Genomic DNA, 15505 nt, shown 5'->3' with positions numbered 1-15505 from the left:
ATCTAAAAGTAACTCTAACCTTTCACACCAAAGCAAATTACAATATGAAACATGACAATATACACAAGTAACAGCTCAGTATGAATGTGCACAGAGTCCAGTCCACTGATTCACTTCAGTGTAAACACAAAAAGAAGTAGGGCATATTCCTGGATTCAGCTTTTTTTTGCGTTCAGACTTCAGTCAGTGTCAGTCATCAGCATTATAGCATCAGGGGCTGAGACTTCAGGCCAGAGAACTGAAGCTCCTCCTCCTCCTCTGACCTCACACCTGGCAATGTGTTCATCTTCCTTCAACTCCAAACTCCTCTCCATGCCTGTCATATCTCTCTACCTCCGTCGGTAAGGATGTCCCACGTGGTCCTCCACTTCAGTCCTTGCAGCTGATGGGCTGACAGTTCATGGCTTCCGTAGGTTAGAGGGCAGAAGGTCGGTACGACAGGAAGATGAACAGCAAACACGCCACACGCATACACACAATGCACGCTGGTGTGTGACGCTGCTGCAGATGCAAACAGACACCAGTATGAAATTTTTTTAAGAAATACACAGAAAACATCACATTTTCATGAAAGTTTAACAGTGACATGTAGAGCCTGAGAAAGAGAGGTCCTCCATCTAAGTAGCCTGGTCTGGGTTACTGGGACCCCTCACACACCAACAAAAAGCAGTGTTTGAAGGCCCATCTGTACAATTCTGACACACCTTTGAAGAGGTGTGATCAAAAGTCCAGTGTGTCCAATGCCCCTACTGCTGCAGTAGCCCAAAATCACATCTGGTCTGGGACGTTGCAGTATCAGAGTGCACCAGTGCTGCGCATGCATGTGCACAGTTGAAGTTGCTGATTGTTTCTAAGGCCACATAAACCACATCTAGTCACCTATAACTCAGCTTATTATCACATGTTAGATTCTACACTCAGTTGCTCTTTCTTGAACTTGTTTGAGCTTTCCACAAAATGTTTCAGCAAATGTTTCACAATAGAGTTTTGTTAGGAAATGAGTTTATGTCCACTGAAAAGCTGCAATCTGGGGCTTTTAACATGAAAAGCGATGCTGAGTTTGTATAACCATGCACTAACTTTAAGAGAGCAGAAGTGGATGAATGCTACTAAAAATACAACCAACTTATCCTTACAAACAGAAAGTAAAGTAAGAAGGCCATGAACCTTCAGCAGCTGTGAAATTTAAAATCAGGAAAATAAAGGACAGCTCACAAGGGGAGCTGCTGAGCATACCTGAGCAGGTGAGTGTGGGCGTGCTCCACAGCGCAGGGGATCGCAGTATAAATAGCAGAGGGCTGGCAGTTAGTGATACAGGAACAGAGTTTTGTCCATAAGCAGAAGGGAACAAAATTCACCAACCAGCCACCAACGCAAACACACCCAGACACACAAACTGGTCCCACACACCTGAAAACATATACAGAAACAAGACAGTTAGTGAAGAAAATTTGCCATATGAGCAGACAGGTTTGACACAGTCTATGATGGAAACCGTCATAGTGGACCATCTCTCTGCACAGACCCAAGCTTTGTCTCTCTCAGCTCAGAAACATAGAAACCTGATCTGGGAAACCAGAACCTGGCCCTCAGTGTGTGAGTACCTACCATCAGGTACATCTTGAAGCCCCGTCTCCTCCTCAACAGGGTAGACAACTGCCATCAGCTGATAGGCCAGCAGGCTGAGGTTGGCCACGCCCCATGAAAACCCGGGGTTGCCAATCAGATGGATCTGAGCCTGAATAGAGAGTGGATCACAAAAACAGGACAAGTGTGTGTGTCATGCTGTGTGCGTGCAGTGTGTCCTGACTTACTTAGTGGAGGAGTGTAGCCAGTATGCAACGTTGGTTTCCATGGTGATCCACTCTAAGGGGGAGGAGCTGTATTTGTGCTCAGACTCTTCCTGTTTCACACATCAGCATCTTCAACTGCCGTGACATCAGATATTTCATTTAGAATTTCACTCCTTCCTGTTTCTGCGCTAATGTGACAAGAATAAATCTGATTGTGTATTCACGGTCATACCTGCAGTTCAACAAACTTTGCCCAGAAAGAAATTTTTCTGTCAACATCGATATGAGTTGGAGAGTGAAGCTCCGCTTCCCGTTCCTTCTGCCTGACCTGCACATGATGCACAGTGTGACATCACTAAAGTAACATTTCTAAGCTAATGAGTGATGATAGTGAGGGAAGGAGGAGGAGGTCAAAGGTCATACTGGTTCCATATCGGTGCTCCTCCACCGTCCATCCCAAACTGCTGCTGTGAAACTTTGAACAGTTTCTCTGCTACAACCTCCAACTGTCGGTAACCCCAGTCTGGAAGGGGCACACCACTAAGCTGCATGCACAAAAACACACCACACAAACAGGTTATAGTATCCTTATACCGTATGGGATTTAAGCTCAATATATTCTGTCAGCACCTTGAGGACAGCTGAGGTGTTGACATGAACCAGTCGGACTTCGGATAGGATCGTCTTCCACACCTCAGACTCCACCTCCCTGTTTGAGATATCCTGATCACATTGTAAATGAATACTAAAGTCATCCAAATTATGAAGAAATACACACACATGGAATTATTTAGTAAACAAAAAAGTGTTAAACCAGGATATCTTTTATATTTTAGAGTCTTCAGTGTAGGCACCTCTTGCTTAGATGACAGCTTTGTACATCTTGGCATTTTCTCAGTCAGCTTTATAAAGGTAGGCAGCTGGAATGGCTTTCAGTTAACAGCTGTGCCTCGTCAGGAGTTAATTTCTTGCCCTCTTAAACCTATAACGCCTGGGGATCGCTGCTGAAGCTCCAGTTTCCTGCCCTTACTAGCAGCGAACAGCTGGTTAAGACGTAGCGTATCAGCGCAGAGTCGGCTGATCAAAGGAACCGTGATCAGAGGGCTTCTAACGGTAACTCCGCGACTGTTTGTCCTATCGGAAAAATTCAAACGGTTCCTGAAATCTCAGAAACTGCACTTCACAGCCATGTAGGGATACTATGGTATTTATTGCCAAAGTCCGCAAACGGCAGCACTTTTGAAGTACGTTGTGTTGCATTCGACACGTTTGGAGGTATAAGGTTACTGTCTTTGAGACCATCAGTTGTGTTGTGAAGAGGTAGAGTTGGTACACAGTGAAAAGCCCTATTTGAGTAATGTACTAATCCATATTATAGCAAGAACTTCTCAACTAAGTAAAGAAAAACAACAGTTTACCATTACTTTAAAAAAAAATGGTCAGTCAATCTGTAAACTTTCAAGAACTTTGAAAGTATCCTCAAGTGCAGACGCAAAGACCATCAAACGTTATGATGAAACTGGCTCTCATCAGGACCACCTCAGGAAAGGAAGACCAAGAGTTACCTCTGTTGCACAGGTTAAGTTCATCAGAGTTGCCAGCGAACAGAAACTGCAAGTTAACAACACCCCACCTAAATGCTTCACAGAGTTCAAGTAGCACACACATCTCAACATCAACTGTTCAGAGCAGACTGAGTGAATCTGAACTTGATGGTTGAATTGCTGCCAAGAAGCCACTCCTAAGGAAAAACAAGAGGAGGAAGAGAATGGCTTGAGCCAAAGAACACAAGGAATGGACATTAGACCAGTGGAAATCTGTCCTTTGGTCTGATGAGCCATGCCATATCTTTGTAAGACGCAGAAAGGTGAGCAGATGTGAAGTACGGAAGCATGATGGTACAGGGGTGCTTTGGTGGTGACACTGCTGGCGATTTAGTCAACGCACACTTAACCAGCAGGCTACCACAACATACTGCAGCAACATGCCATCCCATCTGGTTTGTGCTTAATGGGACCATCATTTGTTTTTCAACAGGACAATACCCCAAAATACCTCCAGGCTATGTAAGGGCTATTTGACCAAGAAAGAGGGTGACAGAGTGTCAGATGACCAGGCCTCCACAATCACCTGATCTAAAACCAGCTGAGATGGTTTGGGATGAGTTGGAACACAGAGTGAAGGCAAAGCAGCCAACAAGCGTTCAGCACCTCTAGGAACTCCTTCAAGACTGTTGGAAACCATTTCAGGTGATGACCTCATGAAGCTGATTGAGAGAATGCCAAGAGTGTAAAAGCTGTACTGTATATGTACTATACTGTCAAAAGTATTTACTCACCCATTCAAATCATTGAATTTAGGTGCTATTTAAATGTGTAGGTTCTCTCCTCTAGCTGTATACTTAGAGTTCAGAGGTCACGTCTGGCTCTGGTTGTACTCACCACCCTCCACAGGTTTTGTGCCAGCATGGAGACGTTGAAGTCGATGTATCCAGAGACTTCCTGAGCATGAGGACTCATGGGAGCTGCTACATCATGACTGAAACACAATCACTGTAACACTGAAATAAACCAGCCGCTGGTAAACACGCAAAGACAAAAAGGAGCTGATGGAGAGAGATCAACTGCAACTCCAAGAGGGCATTTTATTCATCACAGAAATTCAAAGTAGTTTGATTATCTGACCTAACCATGGAACATCTCAGCTTGGTAACTTGCCTTGTTACTCAAAAGCTCTAAACAATCCAGGTTTTGAGTCCCAGATGTACTGAGACAATAAGACCTTCCTGACATATCCTGAGCTGTTTACCTGTTTAGAAAACGTGACGTCATCCCATGAACCAGCTGGATGACATCACCATGACGGACAGGTCGAGGAGGAGTGTCGACCACCAGCTGTTGTCTGGCAGAGATACAGACAGTGGTTAGACAGGGACCACGTCTCCAAGCATTACACTTGGACAGAAATGTGACCTACCTGCCCGGGTCTTTGATGATCCACCAGTTGTTGACATCTTTGAAGGGATAACAGGTGATCTGCTGCTGGTGAGAGCTGCCCCGCCCATTTTCATACCTGAACACAGCAAAAACAGGAAACGTCAACAAACAATTCATTAAACTGAACTCTGGCATGCTTTTGCTTTTAGCTTCTGTTCAGCTGCTGTATTGGAAGCACCTGATTGGATAGTTGACTTTGTGAGAGTGGAGCCAGCAGGGGATTGGCTGGGAGACAGCACTTCTCAAAGTCACCTGACTCCCGTAAGCGACTTCTAGAGGCTGACCCTGAGTGATCCTGGAGAGACCGCCCTACAACAGAAAATCAATCCATCAATCAACCACAGCGCCACAATGTGGTACTCCATTCCTCTAAAACACTGAATGAGCTGAAGTTATCCTACTGATGGTTTGAAGAGTCCTGCAAACAGAGCATTACAATAATCTAACCTGCTTGATATTAATACATAGGCCAATTTCTGAGTTTGAAATAGGAGTTTTATAACTTTTGCAGCAGTTAATGCTGCATAAGAATGATAGAACTATAAAAGCCAAACACGCACATCCAGCAGCTGAAGGGGTGCAGGAACAAGGACGACATCAATGGAAAAAGACAGTCCGCACACCGGAACGCTCCTAGAAAAATATTTAATTGCCTTCAAGGTGAAGTAACGTTTCGGGCATCAAGTCTGAAGAAGGGCATGGATGCCCGAAACGTTACTTCACCCTTGAAGGCAATTAAATATTTTTCTAGGAGCGTTCCGGTGTGCATAAGAATGATAGGGCATATGATTCTTGATGATAGTACCAAGTGGCAGCATGCAAAGGTTAAGAGCAACGGACTAAGGACAGACACCTGAGCAACCCCTGATTGAATTTGTGCAGATCTAAAACTGTTGAAACATAAAAACTTCTACACTTTAGGTATGATGAAAACCAATCAAGCAGCTGACCTGTTAAACCAGATTGATCAAGAAGCCTTTGAATCAGACTGTCATGACCAACAGTGTCAAAAGCAGCAGTGAGATTGAGCAGGACGAAGACTGAAACTCTGTGAATCACTGTTGGCCTTCAGGTCACTGATGACTTTAGTAAGAGCTGTTTCTGTGCTATGATTGGTTCTGAAAGCTGATTGGTACTTATCATAAATACAATGAGATGAAAGATATTCATTCAGCTGTGTGTGAACAAATATTTTGCTGAGAAAAGAAAGCTTAGGAACAGGTCAATAATCAGTGATGGATCCAAGTTATTTTGAGGCTCTGAGTTGAGCTAAAACTGACAGTATTTACCTGCAGGCTGGCCTGGAAAGCAGAACTCATCAGCTGGTCATGTGGTCCGCTGCGGTTCAGGATACTCAGGTGAACGTAGAACCAGAACACATAGAGCAAGACTGGAACCACCAACAGACACACAACTCTATATATGCACTGCACACACACACTCATCTGAACACAGACACACACATGCAGAGTCATCACCGTCTTAGAAACATTTTTTTGTGTGTTGTAAGCAAACTGTACATAAAATATGGAAACATAAAACCTAGATGGGACACCCAGATATAGTGAGTGTCACCCTAGTACTTCCTGTAATTTGTTACTTCTTTCATTAGGCCTACATAATTGATTATACTGATCAACATTAAGATCAATATTATTGATCACAGTGTTTTTAATGCACCTTCACTTAAAACATAACACTGTGTCCACATCCATGTTGTGCTACTGTCCCGCTAATACACAAATCTTTGCATTAAAATAAAACTGGTCCTCCTTATTCACCTAAATTCAGTCCAGCTCTTAGAAGAAAAAAATAAACCAAAATTGTACCAAATCTTAACAAAATTAAATTCACAGGCAACGCTTTCACTTTTACATTGTACTACATTCCTGTTATTAAACACTGTCACAGACGAGTAAGGTGTTCATAAAAATGAACTAAGCGCATCTCCTAGGAGCAAAACAAAGTTTCACCTGGTTCATGATGGAATAAAACTCGTAGCAAAGTCCTTGACAGCTGTGACATTTTGCTCTGTTTCTCCTGCAACGTTTGCCTACAGGCGCAGGTTTCCACTTGCAAAAAAGTAATTGTGCAAAGGAATGATGTATCTTTTGTCCAGTAAGTTGAACATTTTCAACTGTGCTTATTGGACACTGGAGAGGCAGGTGATTATTCCTCCATTATTTACTGTCACAAAGTGTATATAGTATTATTAATTCATTCATTTAAGAACGCATTGACACACATACTATATGGACAAAAATACTGAGCCACCTACACATCACACCTACAAAACCTGCTCAGCCATGAAAACCTATGCCATGAAGCCCCTGGCATCCGTGTGCACTTCAGCACTCAGCAACCCCACCCTGTAACTTTATGTGGTCTACTACTTCATGGCCAAGTTGCTGTGGTTCCTAAATGCTTCAACTTTGCAGTAGTACCACTTACAGCTGATCATGGAATATCTTGGAGCACATGTGTCAGACTCAAGGCCCGCGGGCCACATCCGGCCCGTGATATAATTATATATGGCCTGAGAGATTATTTCATATAGCTATTATTAATGGTCCGTGGGTAAATAGTCCTCCCACCACTTGTGCTACAAATCTCACAATGCACTGCAACAGCTGCTGCATAGTTAAGTCCTGAACACTGACCCATTTTCCGTGTTGCCACTGACACATTGATCAGTGATCAGCGGATAAAAACATTGGTGAGCACTTTTTACAGTGACACTTAAGCTAGTCTGACCCCAAAAATGACCAAATGAAAAGTGGAAAACAGGGATTTTCCAAACAGGCAAGTCAAAGGACCTGATCGCTGACATCGGAGGTAAACCGTCTGTCTCTTTTATCCACCTGCGATGTGCGGGAAAAGAGCGGATTGGTGGGACAGATAGGGGAGAAGCTGCAGAGGGAGACCTGCACAGGTGAGCTGACAGTGCATCACTGCAACAGAACGCGCCATAAGCACCGAAACACAAACAGTGAACTTTCTAAGAGGCAAAGGTTTAAATCACCGGCAGTTTCGGAGGAAATATCGTCTGAATTTGGTTTTATGCCTTATCACACAGGTGCCAGGAGCTGCCTGAGCAAATCTGTCAAGGATGTAAGGTTGCTGTGTGAGTCGGCTTTAAGAGTCTTAATACATCCCTGCAGCTTCGGGGACAGGAGTGCGTGATTATGCGTGTGATTGCACAAAAAAAATTAAAATCAAAACAAAAATCAGATCAGGTCTCCACCGCTGTGTTTGCAGCTGTGCTTTTTTCTGATGAGCTGGACACACTGCGCAGTTTACCAGCATTTTTATCGACTGTGAAGCGCAGAAATTCACATCACAGTTTTTACCTGAAAAACTTGCAAATTTTAATCAGCTTAAAATATTCTCATTTTTCCTGATATTATTTGTGAAGAAAATTATAATTTTATATTTTATTTAATGTGTTGGGGACAAAGTTGCTGTATTCTGGCCATTCAAATTCATATTGCTGATTACATTTTTTTCTGATCCTGTTCAGCCCACGACTCAGACTGTGGTTTCAATTTTGGCCCGTCCTATGATTGAGTTTGACACCCCCGTCTTACCGAAATTTCAGTAAGTGACCTGTCCAGGGCGTACCCTGCCTCTTGTCCTATGACAGCCCCCCCACCCACCCACAAAGACCCTGAAAAGCATAAGAAAATGGATGGATGGACTTGTTGTATTGGTGACATCCTACTGCAGTACCACACTTGAATTCACTGAGCTCTTTATAACGGCCCATTCTTTCAGTGTGTGTAAAGATCCACTACATGGCTACGTGCTGGATTTATACACCTTTGTCAATGGGACTTAAAACACCTGAATTTAAAGACTGAAGAGTGTGGATTAATACTTTTGTCCATATAGTGTACTTTTTCCCTGCCTCGCTATCCCAATGAATACAAACTAATTCATGGGAAACACTGCACCAGTTTGCAAAGTGCCCTTTTTGACGCCTTGATACTTGCGCATTCATAGAGTAGACCCTGATTTATCATTATATTGGAAACCATGTTTATGAAACAATAATCAATAAAACATGAACTAGCAGTTAAACCATAAACAATAAGGAAGCATTTACTGAGGGAATGGATCCCATTTTCTACAGGCTTCCACACAACCAGACTTCTTTTTGCAATCAGAAGAGTCGCTCCCTGCTGGCCATTAGAAAGAATGCTAGTTTAAGACACTTCTGCATTCACTTACATTTTTAGTCCCAAAAGCTATGTTGATTTGTTAGATGCAGTCTATGGTCATAAGAATCAGAGGTCCAAGGCCTGCTGAATATAATATTTTCACTGATCTGCTTAAAACTTACAAATCACACAAACACAGAACTTATGTGACTTTCAGATGGTGCGTTCTTGAAAGTACCAACAGTCACAGCTGCACAGGCACAGTTATATGACTAAACACTGGTTATGGATGGTGCAATCATTAAGTCTAGACTCACATGACTGACAGTTCGGTCTCCAATAAGGTTCCACGTGTGCACAGAGGCCACGCCCAGCAGTAGCAGATACGAGAACACGCCCATGTACTTCACCCTGACAACAAACACTTTTACATTAACATCTGCATTTGAGACAACAACACAGAACAGAGAGCAACAGACCTTAAATCAGTTTCTCACCCGACAGCCGCACCACAGGAGACACCAGAAAGGATCAGCCAACTGTATCTGGACCAGGAGCTGAGGAGGAGGAAGGGTAAGTCTGAGGTTTGAGAGGTGAACTGGAGAGCCAGGACTAATATCTGGTTTAAAATGAAAAAAAGCTGTTCAACTCAGTTCAGTTGTATTCACATAGCACCAATTAACAATAGCAGTTACTTCAAGATGCTTTATATCCACTATGAGCAAGGACTTGGAACCAGTGGGGATCAAGAACTCCTTTTTACAGGAAGAGACCTCCAGTAGTTACAACCGGGCTCAGCAACCGGGCAGCCATCTACCTCATTCCCAATTCCCTATGATTAGTTGGTTTGGGGGTGAAAAGAGAGCGACTAAAGAAGAGCAGAGAGAGAACAGTCTCCAAATTAACAGCAACAGCTGCACATGTGAAAATACAAGCTGCAAATAGGTGTTCAAAGAACTGAGAGGTTGTTGTTGTGTATGTCCTACAGAAATGTGATGGTCCGGTATAAATTCAGTATGACAACATGTACAATGAGATTGAAGTAGACTGCATCTTAAGCCTTTGGATTTAGAAAGTCTGTTTTAAGCCTCATTACTAGCATTTTGGCTGCCAGAAATGACAACTTTGGGACCACATGGGGCCGTGCCAAGTTATCAGCAAAAAAAAAATTGGAAGTCTGACTCACTGCTGGAGCTGTATGGGGAACTGCAGTTTTTAGCGCTTCCACATTGGTTTATTTTTTCAGCTCCTGAAGCTACCACTCGGATGCATCCTGGTAACCAAACTTGTTACCGTTTAATAATTTGGCATGCCACTGGCTAGTAAAAATATGGTCACTTCTGGCTCCAAAAAAACAAGACAAACATAAAACTATAACTGAGGCTTCAAACAGGGTTTATACAGGAATCCTAGAGTTCAATTTACTACCTTTTACTACCCTGCAGAAACCCTGTCAAACCCAGACCTCACAAACCAGTGGGTGATACCACAGTGGCTACAGCCATCTTTCATATACAGTCTACACTGTGTACAAATGAGACGTCAAATGTGAGACTAACCTGCTGGGGGCATTGTGGAAGCGCAGGTATGAAAAGTAAGCCAGGAGCACGAAGAAGATGAGGACAGACTCAAGTAACATGAAACGTGACTGGACGATCAGAGAGTTCTCTGGAGAGCAAAATCCAAAGTCAGACTTGACTGAGTTGAAGTCCAAACAGGTTGCACATTTACCAGGGAAACATCACATCACTGGTTTCTAAAATGCACTCACCCAGCAGGAGCAGCACTGCAGCTCCCAGAGCAGACAGGTGAGAGAACTTCAACTCCAGAGTCAGCAAGTAAATCAGAGGAACACAGAGAGCTCCACAAAGGGCCGGCAGAAGTCTCAGACTCCACACATTCACAGTGCTAGGATACTCTGCACAGCAAAGCAAACACACAATACTTTAAAAAAAAGAAACTGGTTTAAACCAGAAAAAAAAACAGTTCAAGCTGGTTTAAAGAGATTAACAAGTTTAAACTGGTTTCAGCTTCAAACTGGATGAAAGTGTTTTTAAGGATTTGCACCTGCTCCAATCCTGTTCCACGCAAAGTTCCCATCAAATCCTCCCAGGTACGCTGAAACAATAAAAACAGGATCAAGTGTTGGAACAAAGTGAAATAAATACAGCTCGTCTCACATAGGGTTGTGTTGGTAGTGTAATAACCCACCTCCAAAGGCTAGGATCATGTGACCGAGAGGTGGTCCGCTGTCATCAATGAAGAAAACCCTCTTCATGTAGAGAGACACAAACTGACCATAATACACCTCATCGAACCTACACACAGGCAGAGATGTTAAAATCAGTTAAAAACATAATGGAGCTTGGTGTGTAAATTTGTGCGTGGGTGCATAGGCTGCTCAGGTGTGTGAAATGAATGCACTCACACCACAGCATTGGGGTAGCTGAGATGGCTCAGTCTGGTCCAGAAGGCCAGCAAGGAGACCAGCACCAGAAGCAGGTCGACCTGGGCTGTCACCACCAGGGGAAGCTGTAGCATCTCTGACACCTTGCTGTGGCTGTAAAATAGGAACACGCAACCTCTGATTAACAGAAAGAATTAAAAACACACTGCGTCATGCTGGACCAGCAAGACAAATTCCCCCTCCTACATGCTTTTATCAACCTCTAGAGTGGAATGCCAAAAACTGCAGTTCCTCTAACCACCACTTGAGGCTTACCCACAGACTACCATGTAAAAACGCCTAAATTGGAGCATTAAAAATTGTGTTTACAGCCTACAACAGAAAAAATATTTGGCCTGTATGGATATTTTCGCCCTTCATAACAACAACATAACTTCATAACAACTCTTCACATTATTGAACTGGACCTCTCCACCTTTTTTGTGCTAGTCACCCTTTCTGGAGGAAGGTACAACACTGTGTCTGAGGTAAAGACTGTATGGGAAATTAGTGCTTTAGTTTTGGTGAGTGAAATTACAGGATTCTATTAGTCTGCTACTTAACACAGATGTATGTGTATACACACTGCACCCATAAAGTTTATGAATGGAGCTTTCTAACTAGGACTAACACAGAGAGACTGAGTTGGCTGTAGCTCAGGAGACAGAGCAGCTCATCTGCTAATTGGAAGTTCAGTGGTTTGATCCCTGGCTGCTCCAGTCTGCATGCCAAAGTATCCTCGGATAAGATACTGAACTCCAAGTTGCTCTCCGATGTGTTCATTGGAGTGTGAATGTTAGATAGGGTGTAGAAAAAAAGTGCTGGTGTAAATGGATAAATGAAGACATACTGTACAGAGCACTTTGAGTGCTGAGGTAGAGTAGAAAAGTGCTATGGTAAATGGACTAGTTCTTATATAGCGCTTTTCTACTCTGTCTGAGCACTCAAAGTGCTTATACAACATGTTTACATTTCCCCATTCACACAAGCACTTCCATATGTAACTAATCTAAGTACTTACTGTCTAACATTCACACACATTCATACTCCAGCACTTGCGTAGGAGAGCAAGTTGGGGTTCAGTATCTTGCCCAAGGATACTTTGGCATGCATGTAGGTGACCTGCTCTACCTCCTGACCCACTATATAAGAATAAGTCCATTTACCATCCCAGTTGTGTGACAACCAGTCACACTCACACCAGGGTGCATCCCACCTCTTGCCCTATGACACCTGGGACAGGCTGGGACACCTGGTAGCAGCAACTACCTGGATGGATGGTTTGGCTTGCTATCCAAGCTAGTTAGTGTTAGCTGATTACCTAGCACTCCACCCTCTTGTCCTAATATGGGCATTTTTAGGATTGCAGACAAAAAACCCAACATGGCAGCAGGCAAAACACCAATGTTGAGGCTTTAAAATAGGGAGTAGAAAACCAGTGGGTGATTCCACTGTGGCTACATCCATCTCTTAAATACAGTCTATAATTTTTAAAATGCTCATTTTAATCCATGACTGCCATGTCAATGTAACTCTGGACATAACATGATTTTAATTCAAAAATCCTGCGCAGTTTGATCCCTGAACTCCCTGCATTTAGTCTGGTTACTGTTCTGTGAGAATTCCAAACGCCTTACACAAAATTAAGTCCCTAAACATCTCAGTGCAAGTTTTCATTCCCAAATCCTTTTTGTAAAGCTTCTGCACTCATTTTGGTTGCATACATAAACTTCACACATTAAATTTCATATATATAAAAAATCAACAGGTTTGTATTTTTGTGAACATATGTACACAGCATTCAGTTTCTCGTCAAAATTTCCATGTTAGTGAACACTTGGGCGGATCCAAGCATATGGACAGTGTCCTAGTTTTCTAACTTTGTTTCTATACACCATCAGGATGGATTTATTTCAAGGAGTAATTAAAACACTTTTGCTAAAAAAAAAACAACTTTGAATTCCATCCACCCATTTCTTCTACTTAAGCCTGTATGTATTCTGCACTTCAATCACAAATTTATAGCTTCATTTCACATCCATTATGGGGGCAACACAGTTCAGCGCAACTTTCCTGGATCTTCCCTCTAATGATCCACGCACAGCATCCCACAGGGTGCAGGTCAGTGGTGCTGATGGTCTCATTAGACTGGATGTGTTCACGTATCCCTGAGTAGGTTTCGGGATGTTGCAGTGAACCTCCTGTTTGTTGCCCTCTGCCGCCGCTTTTGTCACATCCTCTCATAAATACCTGCAGCTTTATATGAGCTCCAGGTTAAACATTCCTCCATAGGTCTCAGCGGTTACCAATAGCCTATTAGCCTCTTAGCTAACTGGCGCTGCAGCGGCTATCCTGCTTTCCTCACTCCTCGGTTGATTTCACGCCGAGCCTACTACCTGTAACCCAACAGGTTACGCTCATCTCTTACCGTCCGCTTCTTCAGTTTGTCCCCGTGTGTGTGCTTTGAACTCAAGATGTGCATAAAAAAGGTTTTGGAGCAGCGGCCGCTCGAAGCTTGCGGTGATTGATTAATGCTGCCGGACGTTCGGTAGCATGAATCAGTCCGCTCGGAGCTCCGCTGGATGGCCTGCAAACACTGTTGCCAACTCCTCGGTAAGGAAAGTAGCTATTGGCTGTCCTAAAAAAATCGCCGCATGACGTCATCACCCAATTTGCATAATTGGTCATGTGCATGTAGTTGCAATAAAGGCTATATGAGAGAGGGATTACATCTTTGGAGAGACAAAGATCTGAGAGCACGATTCTGTCCTCCTGCAGATATGCATTTGTTCTATTGTGACCAGAGGCGTAGGAATGAGTTTATTATTATTGTATAATTTACATATGCACATGTTTTATAATGGTAAGAGCTGGGCAAACCACCAAACAAAATGGTTTGAGTTTTTTATCAGGCTTAATGACCATGTCATTCCAGGCTGTAAGCTTACTTTATCAGGTGGCCGCACTGGTACTAGCAAGCTAAATATTTCAGTAGCACAAAAATAATTTAGTAGCACTCACAAGTGCAAAGTTTGATATGTTTTATTGGTCGAAATCATTTAATACTGGTCAAAAATGCATTTATGTAGGCTGACTGGCAATAGAACTGTTTCTTTAATTAAACAATGTTCTGACATGAAAGAACACACGAATAATGTAATGAACTAATTATCCACTTTTTAATATCAACCTCAAGTAAAAAAACAGCTATTAAAATATGCCTGTTCAGTTTGAAACTCTTTGTTTGGCCAACAAAATCTAATAAATAAAAAGAAATATCAATAAAAATAATAACCAACAGAAACAAATAAGTTATACCTCTCACATTTAATAGACAAGCTGTGTACCTCACTGACAACTCAGTGTGCTGTTGCACTTTACAGCCCTGCATTTAATAATTGGCCAAACAGGTGCCGGAGCACTCAAAGAGTTAAAAAAAAAAAACAATGGCCTAGGCAAAAGAGCCAAAATGTTTCCCCCCCTCTCATTTGCAGCCGCAAATTGCTTGCAAATTGACTTATTGTCCAGTAAGTCAGGTTTATCCTATATATGAAAGTAAACTGACAAGTCAACAAACCATATTCATGGCAACATTCCCGACAGACCGTTTTACCTCATTCAAAAGTTTCTGACTCCTGCAGCTGTCTCCTGCCTCCCGAACACACAGCCGTTCAGAGGGGGGCGGGGGGAGGGCAGTGACATGACGCTACGTTGCGCCTTCAAAATAAAAGCACGCGAGTTAAAGATTTCAAAATCAAGTATTTTTCTCCTCCGCGGTGTAATTTTTGGGTAGGAAAAATGCGCCTGTCTCCAATATTGGGTGGGACACGCCCCCCCCCCCCCCCCCCCCGGTTCCTACGCCTATGATTGTGACGTCACAGCTGGCACTTAGAGCACAGTTCCAAAATTCCATTCATGATGTCATCTTTTAATTTTCAAACAGACACTCAATAATCCTGCAAGAGCAGGAGTTTAACTACAAACCCTTGTAGGGTTGGTCCTTCTGCACTACAGCAGTGGTCACAGTGGCTTTGGTCACAGAAAATGGTTTACCCACTTTCTAGCCCACAAAAATCAGTTATCTTTAGTAAGATCTTTGGATCAATATTT

The 15505-nt window shown here is 42.9% G+C and overlaps 1 protein-coding gene across 1 annotated transcript; it reads right to left on the bottom strand.

The window, feature by feature from the left end:
- Positions 1-8: 8 nt before the first annotated feature.
- Positions 9-13967, bottom strand: pomt1 (protein-O-mannosyltransferase 1). Its single transcript, XM_030723738.1, is given in 26 exon segments — positions 9-464; positions 466-501; positions 1237-1281; positions 1283-1340; positions 1343-1390; positions 1393-1410; positions 1609-1738; positions 1811-1915; positions 1917-1928; positions 2026-2118; positions 2212-2265; positions 2267-2338; positions 2424-2516; positions 4235-4331; positions 4602-4694; positions 4770-4865; positions 4968-5098; positions 6079-6234; positions 9267-9360; positions 9447-9506; positions 10509-10617; positions 10721-10867; positions 11017-11067; positions 11161-11267; positions 11378-11509; positions 13824-13967. Coding segments are annotated over 25 exon segments (2163 nt in total). The 5' UTR covers positions 11491-11509; positions 13824-13967; the 3' UTR covers positions 9-319.
- Between the last annotated feature and the right edge of the window lie 1538 nt (positions 13968-15505).

This window comes from Archocentrus centrarchus, unplaced genomic scaffold, assembly GCF_007364275.1.
Source record: "Archocentrus centrarchus isolate MPI-CPG fArcCen1 unplaced genomic scaffold, fArcCen1 scaffold_27_ctg1, whole genome shotgun sequence".
NCBI lineage: Eukaryota > Metazoa > Chordata > Actinopteri > Cichliformes > Cichlidae > Archocentrus > Archocentrus centrarchus.
Note: the sequence above shows the minus strand (reverse complement) of the source record. Positions and strands in the feature narration are given on the sequence as shown.